The sequence below is a fragment of the Phyllobates terribilis genome, unplaced genomic scaffold (genome assembly GCF_046119375.1).
Source record: "Phyllobates terribilis strain yellow unplaced genomic scaffold, ASM4611937v1 Scaffold_12__6_contigs__length_324123572, whole genome shotgun sequence".
NCBI lineage: Eukaryota > Metazoa > Chordata > Amphibia > Anura > Dendrobatidae > Phyllobates > Phyllobates terribilis.
Window position 1 is genome coordinate 201559862 of NW_027362772.1, and position 12089 is coordinate 201571950.

At 41.3% G+C, this 12089-nt stretch overlaps 1 protein-coding gene across 2 annotated transcripts in view; it reads left to right on the forward strand.

Moving 5' to 3' along the window:
* IFT46 (intraflagellar transport 46) overlaps window positions 1-12089 on the forward strand; it is a 40689-nt gene that overhangs the window by 14294 nt on the left and 14306 nt on the right. The window contains exons 7-8 of one of the 2 annotated variants that reach the window (XM_073656600.1): window positions 2625-2753; window positions 3466-3590. In XM_073656600.1, the coding sequence (XP_073512701.1) occupies window positions 2625-2753; window positions 3466-3590 (254 nt within the window). The remainder of the gene's footprint in view (window positions 1-2624; window positions 2754-3465; window positions 3591-12089) is intronic. The other variant, XM_073656601.1, reaches the window with a different exon arrangement.

A 12089-nucleotide genomic window follows, 5' to 3' on the forward strand; every position in this document is an offset into this window, starting at 1 on the left:
GTACTTGTTGAAACCATGACCACAGACTGTTCCAGGTTTTGCCTTCAGGTCTTTGGATGTTTGACGTGGTGTTTTTTCAACAATTCGCACCAACCTTCAAAGACATGTCTTGTCAATTTTCCTCTTTCCCCCACATCCAGGGAGGTTATTGACAGTTCCATGCTTGGCAAACTTCTTCATAACATTGCGAACTGTTGAAACTGAGGTACCACAGTCTTTGGGGATGGCCTTATACCCTTTGGAAGTCCTGTGTTTGTTAATACAAAAAAACAAAAAGGCAAGATAAAAGGGATATGGGGTACAATCAAGCAAAATACCAAAGAAAAAGAACAAGTAACAATTTTTTAATCACCCTTAGTCTATTCATAAAAAACAGTATATTCAACAGTCTTTCAGTAAATGTAAGGGAATAGATATCAATAATATAGATGCAATCTATATTCCCCTACATTTACTGAAAGACTGTTGAATATACCACTTTTTTCTGAATGGACTCAGTGTGGTTAAAGAATTGTTTCCACCACTGTCCGGATTATATATCTTTCGGATAATTTTTATATCGATGTATGATTGGATAGGGAGCAATAGGGTGAAAGCGGGCAAACCGCTGTGGAGTGGGGCACCAAAACCGCATCGCTAGGGTGTTAACCTTCCGCTGTTATGTACGCTACCAGTCTATTAGAGAAACATAGGGTTAGCCTGTATGTATTTTGTGCTTGAAACCTACCTTAATACCCTTACCCCAATACTTTGATACAACCCATTAAAAATAGGTATCTTCTGATATATCTATTGAAACACTTTTAGCTATATTTAATAAAAGTTAAGTTTTAAGGGGTTCCTTGTTCTTTTTCTTTGGTCTTGTGTTTGTTAATAATAGCAGTTGTGATGTTCTCAGACAGCTCCTTTGTCTCCGCCATTGTGACAAAGGAACAGGGCCTACCATGTGGCTTTTTAAAACACTGAAGTCATCATTCATTGGCTAATTCATGTCACATGGGCATCAACAATTAATCACTCTTTTTGTGATTTACCACAAGCGAGTAAAAATGTGTTTCCATACTAAATTAATGTAAAGGGTGCCAATACCAGTGACACAGCAAGCTTTAGGTATTTTTGTTTTTTCCTCCCATTGTTTTTTTGTTTTAAATTATTGTTTATCATTTGCTCTTTTGTATTTAGCACGAGTCTCTATACAAAGAACTGTTTCACTTGATTCATTTTTTTCAGGAGATATTCCACATTATGTACTTAAACTTCATGTGTGCCAATAACTATGAGCAGTACTAGGGTTTAGAGTGCAGAACTCCATGCACTGCAGTTGTAAATACCACTAGGTATGTCCACACCGGGAGAGGCGTAGAAATTATACAGAGATCTACTATAAGGGGAAGCGAGATGGTAGGAGTAGATGCCAAACATGAGTAAAGGGAAACAATCATCAGAAAATAACCTGTTGTTTAAATCGGGGTTTTTTGTTACATTTTTTTTATATCCCAATCTTTATTAAAAACCAAAATGAGTAATATTGCATTTTTCATACTGGGCACTGGAGCTTTTTAAGACTTGTACCTCCTGTCCTCTCAGGAAGAGCTTTCAGCAGTCTCATTATCAGCAGAGATAGGATCTAAATAAGAGAATAACACATCTCTTATCTGGATCCCGATCCACCAGTCGCAGAAGGAGATGGCACACCTGACCCTGCTCTCCCTTTCCACAGGCTCATTGGATGCTTCATTACAAAAGATGGAGTCGGGATCTGACCATTGTTGTATGTACATGTGTTGTGTCCTGAAACAAAAGGAAGTTGGAGTCTAAAAAAGCCCCATTGACCAGTGTGAAAATTGCAAAATTTCTATTTTTTATTTTTAATAAAGATTGGGATATAAAATAATTAAACACAAATAACTGCTTTAAACAGTGTGTCATTTTCTGATGACAGATTTCTTTTAGAGATTCCCAACATAATCACCAAACAGGATATGTAGGAATGAATTAGTCAGACAGAGGCTAGAAGAGTGCTCCTATGTCCTCCATCTGGCTTGTACCTGTCCGTAACACTGTGTCATAGACTATGCTATTCCATGGCAGTCTATGGCATCCATTAACCATATGCATGGTGAGCTGTTCAGTAGTATATTGCAGAACCATTAAACCAGGGGTGGGGAACCTCAGGCCCACGATGACCTTTTATCCGACCCTTGGGCAGATTCCTGGGCACTGCAGTACTTGGGCCGGCAGCTGTATTTTGATGGCCACCGGCCTTTTAGTTTCTTCTTGCTCTGTGAGCATGTGCAGGCAGTGTCCTGACACCAGTGCCAGCATCAGGACGTACTTTGTGGTCGGAGTTAGCACGGGATTTGTACCGCCTCCGAAGGATGGTATAACTATCCAAATGGCCCCTGGCAGAAAAAAGATTCCCCACTCCTGCATTAAACAAATACCATTTGCTATGACAAATGCCTAACATTTACATCTGTCACCCATAGCTTATAATTTTGATTTTTCTTAAATGTTCCTTTTCATATATGTTAAAGAGCCCAAAACCGTGATGTCACCTGGGCTGTACCAGTATTCAAGTAGGAATATAATCTGATTGTTGTACATCTTTCTCTTCTTTGTAGGTCCCTCGACCTGATAGTAAACCTGATAAACTTGGCCTCCTAACTCTTGACGAGCCATCTACTAAACAATCGGACCCTACAGTTATGGCGCTTTGGCTGTCAGAAAATTCCAAGCAGCACAGTGTTGCGGTGAGTTATTAATATTGTTGAAGATGATGAGGAAAGGTTTGCACAGTGTTAGTGGATTGGGAAGTAGACCCTTTTAGATGCACAGATCCACAAACCATCGCCAATGTTGCTTTACTCACACTTTATTCCAAAGAGATAAAGGATTTTGTTCAGTACTATGGCCATTTCTTGGGGCTATAAGCCTCATTAGGCCATAGTCTGCCTCGGTCACATTCCCTTACCTCTTTGGAATAAAATGTGAGTATAGTAATATTGGTAAGTGCCGCCAGGAGCGGACACAGATACGGCCCCTGTACAAGAACAGTATATGGGCCCTTTGCAGTCCAATAGCTGATCATAATGCACAATCCTACCTGCTTAGCAGATGGAAGTGGCCCCTTACCTCTTGGCCTCTGTGCGGCTACACAGGTCACACCAAAGGCATATCCACCCCTGAGTGCCGTGTTCGTTTCCCTCTGCTAGTGGGATTATTGAATTAGACTGCTGTTATACTCTTACCACTGAAGCCAGAGAGCAGCTATGCCCAGATGGAGCAGGAGGTATGGGACTTGTGGTGTAACAGGAGTAAGCTGGGCCCCTGTTTTCTTTTGTTCTTTGATTGTCAGAAACAATGGCAGCAATAAATTCCCTGGTACCACATTCTAAGATCCTGTTTTGCAAATACAGTTCTAGTCTACACAGTTCCTCCCTATTAACATCTTTCTTTCTGAAGCAGCACCAAATAAAGGTCAAGAGCTTAGAAAATGCTGAGAAGAATCACAAAGCTATTGATAATTGGATTGAAAGTATCAGCGAATTACATCGTTCAAAGCCTCCGGCCACTGTTCACTATACCAGGTAATGGGCTTTTGCCCAGTAATTATGATCATTGGGATACTGCCTTTGTTGTTTCACATAGTAATTAACCAGGATCTACCACAGAGCAATTTTATATGCTGTGTTTTGGTATAGAGCATCAAGCTGGGAAGATCCTGGTGATGCAATAGAACATTACCGGATTTACTAGATGCTGCCAGTGCTGAGTAGGGTCATTGCTAAGCCCAGTGCTGGAGAGTTCAGTCATCATAGGGATGTGAAATAGAAGGACAAGGACCACTATATAGAATCAATGAAGGCTGAGGGGGTGATTCATCAAGACTGGCATAACGCACGATTGCACTTCATCAGTCTTGATAGAGTACAAGGGGTGCCGAATTTATTAAGAGGCACATGCCACTTAATGAATTAGACAATTCTTCTGAGTGGCGTGTGCTGCACTAGAAATGTTATTCCAGTCGGGAACTGAACTGCATTTCTGCGATGCGCTGGCAGTTTTGATGAATTGGACGGCAGGGCATGGCTACACCCCAGCACTGCCTATTTCAGTGGAGCTGATTCAAGCTGGCGTGAATACAGCATAATTCTACAAACTTTTGCCACTTTTCAAAGCTTTTTCACCACTTTTGTGCCATAAAAGCTTTGATGAATTGGCCCCTCAGTCTTTTAGCACTAAACGGGCACTGTGTTATGTTGTGGACAAAGTATGGCAGTATATACGTACAGTACGTGGGCACTGTGGCTCTGTGTGGCATCTCGCGTTGTGAGAGCAATTGTTCTATCAATTGAGCTCCAATAGTCCCACCTTAATACATTTCAAGATAATGGTGTAATTTTTGGCAAAAGTATCCTTGATATAAACTTATGAACATTAAAGGGAACCTGACAGCTGATACCTGATGCTCGACCTCTGGGCAGCATGAATCAGGCACTGACTGTAGTATCCCAGCCTTGTATGTATGACTCTGAAACGCCAAGGACAGAGCCGCATTGGCCCTCTAATCGGCCATGTATCTGCTGTCAGGTTCATCTTAACATACAGTACAGACCAAAAGTTTGGACACACCTTCTCATTTAAAGATTTTTCTGTATTTTCATGACTATGAAAATTGTACATTCACACTGAAGGCATCAAAACTATGAATTAACACATGTGGAATTATATACTTAACAAAAAAGTGTGAAACAACTGAAAATATGTCTTATATTCTAGGTTCTTCAAAGTAGCCACCTTTTGCTTTGATGACTGCTTTGCACACTCTTGGCATTCTCTTGATAAGACATATTTTCATTTGTTTCACACTTTTTTGTTAAGTATATAATTCCACATGTGTTAATTCATAGTTTTGATGCCTTCAGTGTGAATGTACAATTTTCATAGTCATGAAAATACAGAAAAATCTTTAAATAAGAAGGTGTGTCCAAATTTTTGGTCTGTACTGTATATGTGTAATAGAATATACATATCCATTATTGAACTGCACAGGCTGGACATTGTGTGCACTGAAAAGAAACACTACAGTCGCACCCCATATTCTGTTAACCCCTTTTTGACGTGAGGTGTAATAATACGTCTCTGTGACCTGGGCCTTAATGACCAGGTACATATTACGCTTCACAGATCGCGCCCGCACAGAGGCTGTGTGGGCGCGATTGCCACCGGGTGTCAGCTGATTTTGACAGCTGACACCTGGTATTATGTGCCAGGAGTGGTCCCACACCGCTCCGGCACATTAACCCCTGAAATGCTGCGATCAAAGTCGATCGCAGCATTTCTGTGGCAGGCAAAGGAAGAGCGCCCCTCTTACCTTGTATTGGAGACCCCGCACTTTCAGCATGTGTACGAGCTATCTAACTTGTTTCAGCAGGGCTGCAAGGCTACTGCATCATTATGCTAAGCAAGCGATCAGCCTGTGAAAATTGAAAGTCCCATAGTGGGACAAAGTGTCAAAGTGGAAAAAAAAATTGTCAAAATATAAAAAAAATGAAAAAATAATCCAAAAAAAAAATATATATATACTGTACTCATAAATAAATATTATTATGAAAAAAAAACAATAAAAGTACACATTTGGTATCTCCACGTCCAGAACGACCTGACCTATGAAACTGTCCCACTAGTTAACCCATTTAGTGAAAAAAAAAGAAAAAAACGATTCTTTATCATCATACCACTGAACAAAAAATGGAATAAAACGCAATCAAAAAGACAAATGTAAATAAAAATGGTACCGCTGAAAACGTCATCTTGTCCCGCAAAAACAAGCCGCCATACAGCTCCATTAGCTGCAAAATAAAAAAGTTATAGCTCTCAGAATAAAGGGATGCAAAAAAATGTTTTTTTCTTAGAACATAGTTTTTATTGTGTAAAAGCGCCAAAACATAGAAAAAGATATAAATGTGGTATCGCTGTAAACGTACTGACCAAAAGAATAACGCTGCCTTATGAATTTGACCACATGCGGAACGGCATAAAAAAAAAAAAAAACAATTCCTGAATTGTTGGTTTTTGTTTATTCTGCCTCCCAAAAATCGGAATAGAAAGCGATCAAAAAATGTTATTTGCCCAAAAATGGTACCAATAAAAACGCCAACTGGTCCCGCAAAAAACAAGCCCTTACATGACTGTCGGACGAAAGATGGAAAAATGGTTGCAAAAACTAGTCTTTGCAAGAAAAAAAAAAAGCGTCTTTTAGTGTGTGACAGCTGTCAAACATATAAAACCCGATATGAAGCTGGTGTCGCTGTAATTGCACCGACATGAAGAATTAAGTCATCTAATCACTTATACCGCACAAGGAATGGCATAAAAAATAAACTCTAGGGTTGTGTTAGGGTTGGGGTTGTGTTACGGGTGGGGTTGTGTTGTAGGTGGGGTTGTGTTAGGGGTGGGGTTGTGTTAGGGGTGGGGTTGTGTTAGGGGTAGGGTTGGGGTTAGGGTTGGGTTGGGGTTGGAGTAAGGTTGGGGTTGGGGTTGGAGTAGGGTTGGGGTTGGAGTAGGGTTGGGGTTGGAGTAGGGTTGGGGTTGGAGTAGGGATAGGTTGGGTTAGGGTTGCATTATGGTTAGGGTTGTGTTAGGATTTTTTCAAAAGTTAAAGAAAAAAAAATTATGACGATATGGCGACCAGTGTTGAGCGCAAGTGCTCTCTACTTGAGTTTGCATCTGGTGCTCGGGTATGCACAAAGTATCGTGGGTGCTCGAGTGACATGCTCGAGTCTCCGCCCCATATGCTTCGCGGCCAAAAAAAAACCCATGGGGATTGCCTGCCATGCACGAGCGATCCCCGCATGTTTTTTTTTGGGGTGTCCAACAACCGTGAAACATGCGGACCTGGACGCGAGCATGTCACTTGAGCATCCGCGATACATAGTGCATACCCGAGTACCTGATGCAAACTCAAGTAGCGAGCACTTGAGCTCAAGACTAATAATAGCTTATTCAATGACCTAATGTTATCAAATTCTGTCTTGTACCTCTGGATTCAAAATGTTCACTATACCCTTTAATAAAATTCTTGAGGGGTCTAGCTTCCAAAATGCTGTCACTTGTGGGGGGTTACCACTGTTTAGGCACATCAGGGGCTCTCCAAGTGCCACATGGCGTCCGCTCTCGATTCCAGCCAATTTTGCGTTTAACCCCTTAACAACATTAGACGTACTAATACGTGTCTGTGCCCTGGGACTTAAGAGCCAGACCCATACTAGTACGTCATCGCGATCGCGCGCGCACACAGGCTGTGCGGGCGCGATCGCCACCGGGTGTCAGCTGATTGTCACAGCTGACAACCGGTACTATGTGCAGGGAGCGGTCACGCACCGCTCCCAGCACATTAACCCCCGCAATGCTGCGATCGAAGTCGATCGCAGCATTGCGGTGGCAAGGGGAGGTGATCGCAGATACTCACCTCCTCTTCCGGCCTCCAGCGCTGTCTGCCGTGGCTTCCAGGATGTTGCCATGATGACCCGATGTCGTCATGACAACATCCGGGTCACCATACAACAGGAAGATTGTTTGGACATGTGCAGTGCATCTCCAAACTATCTTCTCCCTGTCCAGCGCTGACAGCCTGCATGGCACAGGGATGGTGCTGCATTCCTGTGCCATGCAGGCGATCAGAATAAAAAAAGTGAAAGTCCCAGAGTGGGACAGAGTAAAAAAGTGTAAAAACTGTGAGAAAGTGAAAAAAAAAAAAAAAATTGTAAAAATATAATAAAAAAAATAATCCACCAAAAATAAAAATATAATGTACCCATCAATAAATATTATTTAAAAAAACAACAAAAAAAAACAATAAAAGTACACAAATTTGGTATCGCCGCGTCCGGAACAACCTGACCTATAAAACTGTCCCACTAGTTAACCCCTTCAGTGAACACGGTAAAAAAAAAAAAAAAAAAAGAAGCAAAAAACAATGCTTTATCATCATACCGCCAAACAAAAAATGGAATAACACGCGATCAAAAAGACGAATATAAATAAAAATGGTACCGCTGAAAACGACATCTCGTCCCGCAAAAAACAAGCCGCCATACAGCTCCATCAGCCGAAAAATAAAAAAGTTATAGCTCTCAGAATAAAGCTATGCTAAAAAATAATGTTTTCTATAAAATTGCTTTTATTATGTAAAAGTGCAAAACATAGAAAAACGATATAAATGTGGTACCGCTGTAAACGTACTGACCCGAAGAATAAAGCTGCCTTATCAATTTTACCACACGCGGAACAGAATAAAAAAAAACAAACAAAAAAAATTCCTGAATTGTTGGTTTTTGTTTATTCTGCCTCCCAAAAATCGGAATAGAAAGCGATCAAAAAATGTCACATGCCTGAAAATGGCACCAATAGCAACGTCAACTCATCCCCCAAAAAACAAGCCGTCACATGACTGTCTGCCAAAATCTGGAAAAATTATAGCTCTCAAAATATGGCGATGCAAAAACTAGATTTTACAAAAAATGCGTCTTTTAGTGTGTGACAGCTGTCAATCATAAAAACCCCATATGATTCTGGTATCACTGTAATCGCACCGACCCGAAGAATAAAGTCGTCTAATCACTTATACCGCACGAGGAACGGCGTAAAAAATAAACTCTCGGGTTAGGATTGGGCTAGGGTTAGGGCTGGGTTTGGGGTTAGGGTTGTGATGGGGTTGGGATTTTTTTCAAAAGTAAGAAAAAAAGATGACGATATGGCGACTAGTGTTGAGCGCAAGTGCTCGCTACTTGAGTTTGCATCGGGTGCTCGGGTATGCATTGAGTATCGTGGGTATTTGAGTGACATGCTCGAGTCTCCGCCCCATATGCTTCGCGGGCAAAAAAAACTTTGCGGGGATTGCCTGCCATGCACGAGCGATCCCCGCATGTTTTTTTTTGGGTGCCTACTAACCGTGAAACATGCGGGGCAGGGACTGGAGCATGTCACTCAAGCACGCGCAGTACATGGTGCATACCTGAGTACCCGATGCAAACTCAAGTAGCGAGCACTTGCGCTCAAGACTAATGACAACTTATTCAATATGATGACCTAATGTTATCAAATTCTGTGTCGTACCTCTGGGTTCAAAATGTTCACTATACACCTTAATAAAATCCTTGAGGGGTATAGTTTCCAAAATGGGGTCACTTGTGGGGGAGCTCCACTGTTTAGGCACATCAGGGGCTCTCCAAACGCGACATGGTGTCCGCTAACAAATTGAATGGAAAATCGGCTCAAATTGTTAGCGGACGCCATGTTGCGTTTGGAGAGCCCCTGCGTGCCTAAACATTGGAGCTCCCCCACAAGTGACCCCATTTTGGAAACTAGACCCCCCAAGGCACCTATCTAGATGCATAGTGAGCACTTGGAACCCCTAGGTGCTTCACAAATTGATTCGTAAAAATGGAAAAGTATTTTTTTTTTCCACTTTTTCATTTTTACGAATCAATTTGTGAAGCACCTGGGGGTTCCAACTGCTCACTATGCATCTAGATAGGTGCCTTGGGGGGTCTAGTTTCCAAAATGGGGTCACTTGTGGGGGAGCGCCAATGTTTGGGCACACAGGGACTCTCCAAATGCAACATGGTGTCCGCTAACAAATTGAATGGAAAATCGGCTCAAATTGTTAGCGGACACCATGTTGCGTTTGGAGAGCCCCTGTGTGCCCAAACATTGGAGCTCCCCCACAAGTGACCCCATTTTGGAAACTAGACCCCCCAAGGCACCTATCTAGATGTATAGTGAGCACTTGGAACCCCCAGGTGCTTCACAAATTGGTTCGTAAAAATGAAAAAGTGAAAAAAAAAAAAAACACTTTTTCATTTTTATGAATCAATTTGTGAAGCACCTGGGGGTTCCAAGTGCTCACTATGCATCTAGATAGGGGCCTTGGGGGGTCTAGTTTCCAAAATGGGGTCACTTGTTGGGGAGCTCCAATGTTTGGGCACACAGGGGCACTCCAAACGCAACATGGCGTCCGCTAATTATTCAAGCAAATTTTACAATCAAAAAGTCAAATGGCGCTCCTTCCCTTCCGAGCCCTGCCGTGCGCCCAAACAGTGTTTTTTCCCCACATATGGGGTATCTGCGTGCCCAGGGGAAATTGCACAACAAATTTTGGGTTCCATTTTTTCTTGTTACCCCTGTGAAAATAAAAAAAATTGGGTCTAAAGTAACATTTTTGTGAAAAAAGTTAAATGTTCATTTTTTCTTCCACATTCCAAAAATCCCTGTGAAGCACCTGAAGGGTTAATAAAGTTCTTGAATGTGGTTTTGAGCACCTTGAGGGGTGCAGTTTTTAGAATGGTGTCACTTTTGGGTATTTTCTGTCATAAAGACCTCTCAAAGTGACTTCAAATGTGATGTGGTCCCTAAAAAAATGGTTTTGTAAATTTTGTTGGAAAAATGAGAAATCGCTGGTCAACTTTTAACCCTTTTAGCTCCCTAACAAAAAAAAAAATTTGGTTCCAAAATTGTGCTGATGTAAAGTAGACATGTGGGAAATGTTATTTATTAACTATTTTGTTTGACATATCTCTCTGATTTAAGGGCAGAAAAATTCAAAGTTTGAAAATTGCAAAATGTTCAAAATTTTTGCCAAATTTCCGTTTTTTTCACAAATAAACGCAAGTGATATCGAAGAAATTTTACCACTATCATGAAGTACAATATGTCACGAAAAAACATTCTCAGAATCAGGGGGATCCGTTGAAGCGTTCCAGAGTAATTACCTCATAAAATGACAGTGGTCAGAATTGTAAAAATTGGCCTGGTCATTAACGTGCAAACCACCCTCGGGGGTTAAGGGGTTAAAAAAGTCACACAGTGCTCCTTCCCTTCTGAACCCTGCCATGCGCCCAAACAGTGTTTTTTCCCCAGATAAGCGGTATCTGCGTACTCAGGAGAATTGCATAACAGTTTTGGGGGTCCATTTTCTCTTCTTGCTCTTGTGAAAATAAACAAATTGGGGCTAAAATTATAATTTTTGTGGAAAAAGTTTGATTTTTTTTATTTTCACAGCTCTATGTTATAAACTTCTGTGAAGCACAAGATGCTCACCACACATCTAGATAAGTTCCCTGCAAGGCTGTGGAGTCAGAGTCATGGATTCGGAATTGGTGTTCATTTTGGTGGAGTCGGAATTGGAGTCGGTATAAAATGGACCGACTCCAAGTCCTAAAATGTATAACAAATTGGGTACAGTAGTTCAATGCAGTTTGTGGGGAATATTTTTTTCATAAGAATTTGGAAAAGTTATGAAATGTCTATCCTATTCCTGATCTAAGGGTCTGGACTTTTAGCTGTCGGTGTCATGGAAATTGAGGAGTTGGAGTCAGAGGTTTGGCTTACTTACTCCACAGCCCTGGTTCCCTGAGGGGTCTAGTTTCCAAAATGGGGTCACATGTGGGGGGTTTCCACTGTTTAGGCACATCAGGGGCTCCCCAAACTCGACATGGCGTCCGCTAATTATTCAAGCAAATTTTACATTCAAAAAGTCAAATGGCGCTCCTTCCCTTCCGAGCCCTGCCGTGTGCCCAAACAGTGGTTTTTCCCCCACATATGGGGTATCGGTGTGCTCAGGATAAATTGCACAATAAATTTTGGGGTCCGTTTTTTCCGGTTACCTTGCAAAAAATTTTGTGAAAAAAGTTAAATGTTCATTGTTTTCTTCCATGTTCCAAAAATTCCGTGAAGCACCTGAAGAGTTAATAAACTTCTTGAATGTGGTTTTGAGCACCTTGAGGGGTGCAGTTTTTAGAATGGTGTCACTTTTGGGTATTTTCTGTCACAAAGGCCCCTCAAAGTCACTTCAAATGTGATGTGGTCCAAAAAAAAAAATGGTTTAGTAAATTTTTGTTGGAAAAATGAGAAATCGCTGGTCAACTTTTAACCCCTATAACTTCCTAACAAAAAAAAATGTTGTTCCAAAATTGTGCTGATGTAAAGTAGACATGTGGGAAATGTTATTTATTAACTATTTTGTGTGACGTATCTCTCTGATTTAGGGGCATGAAAATTAAAATTTTGAAAATTGCTAAATTTTC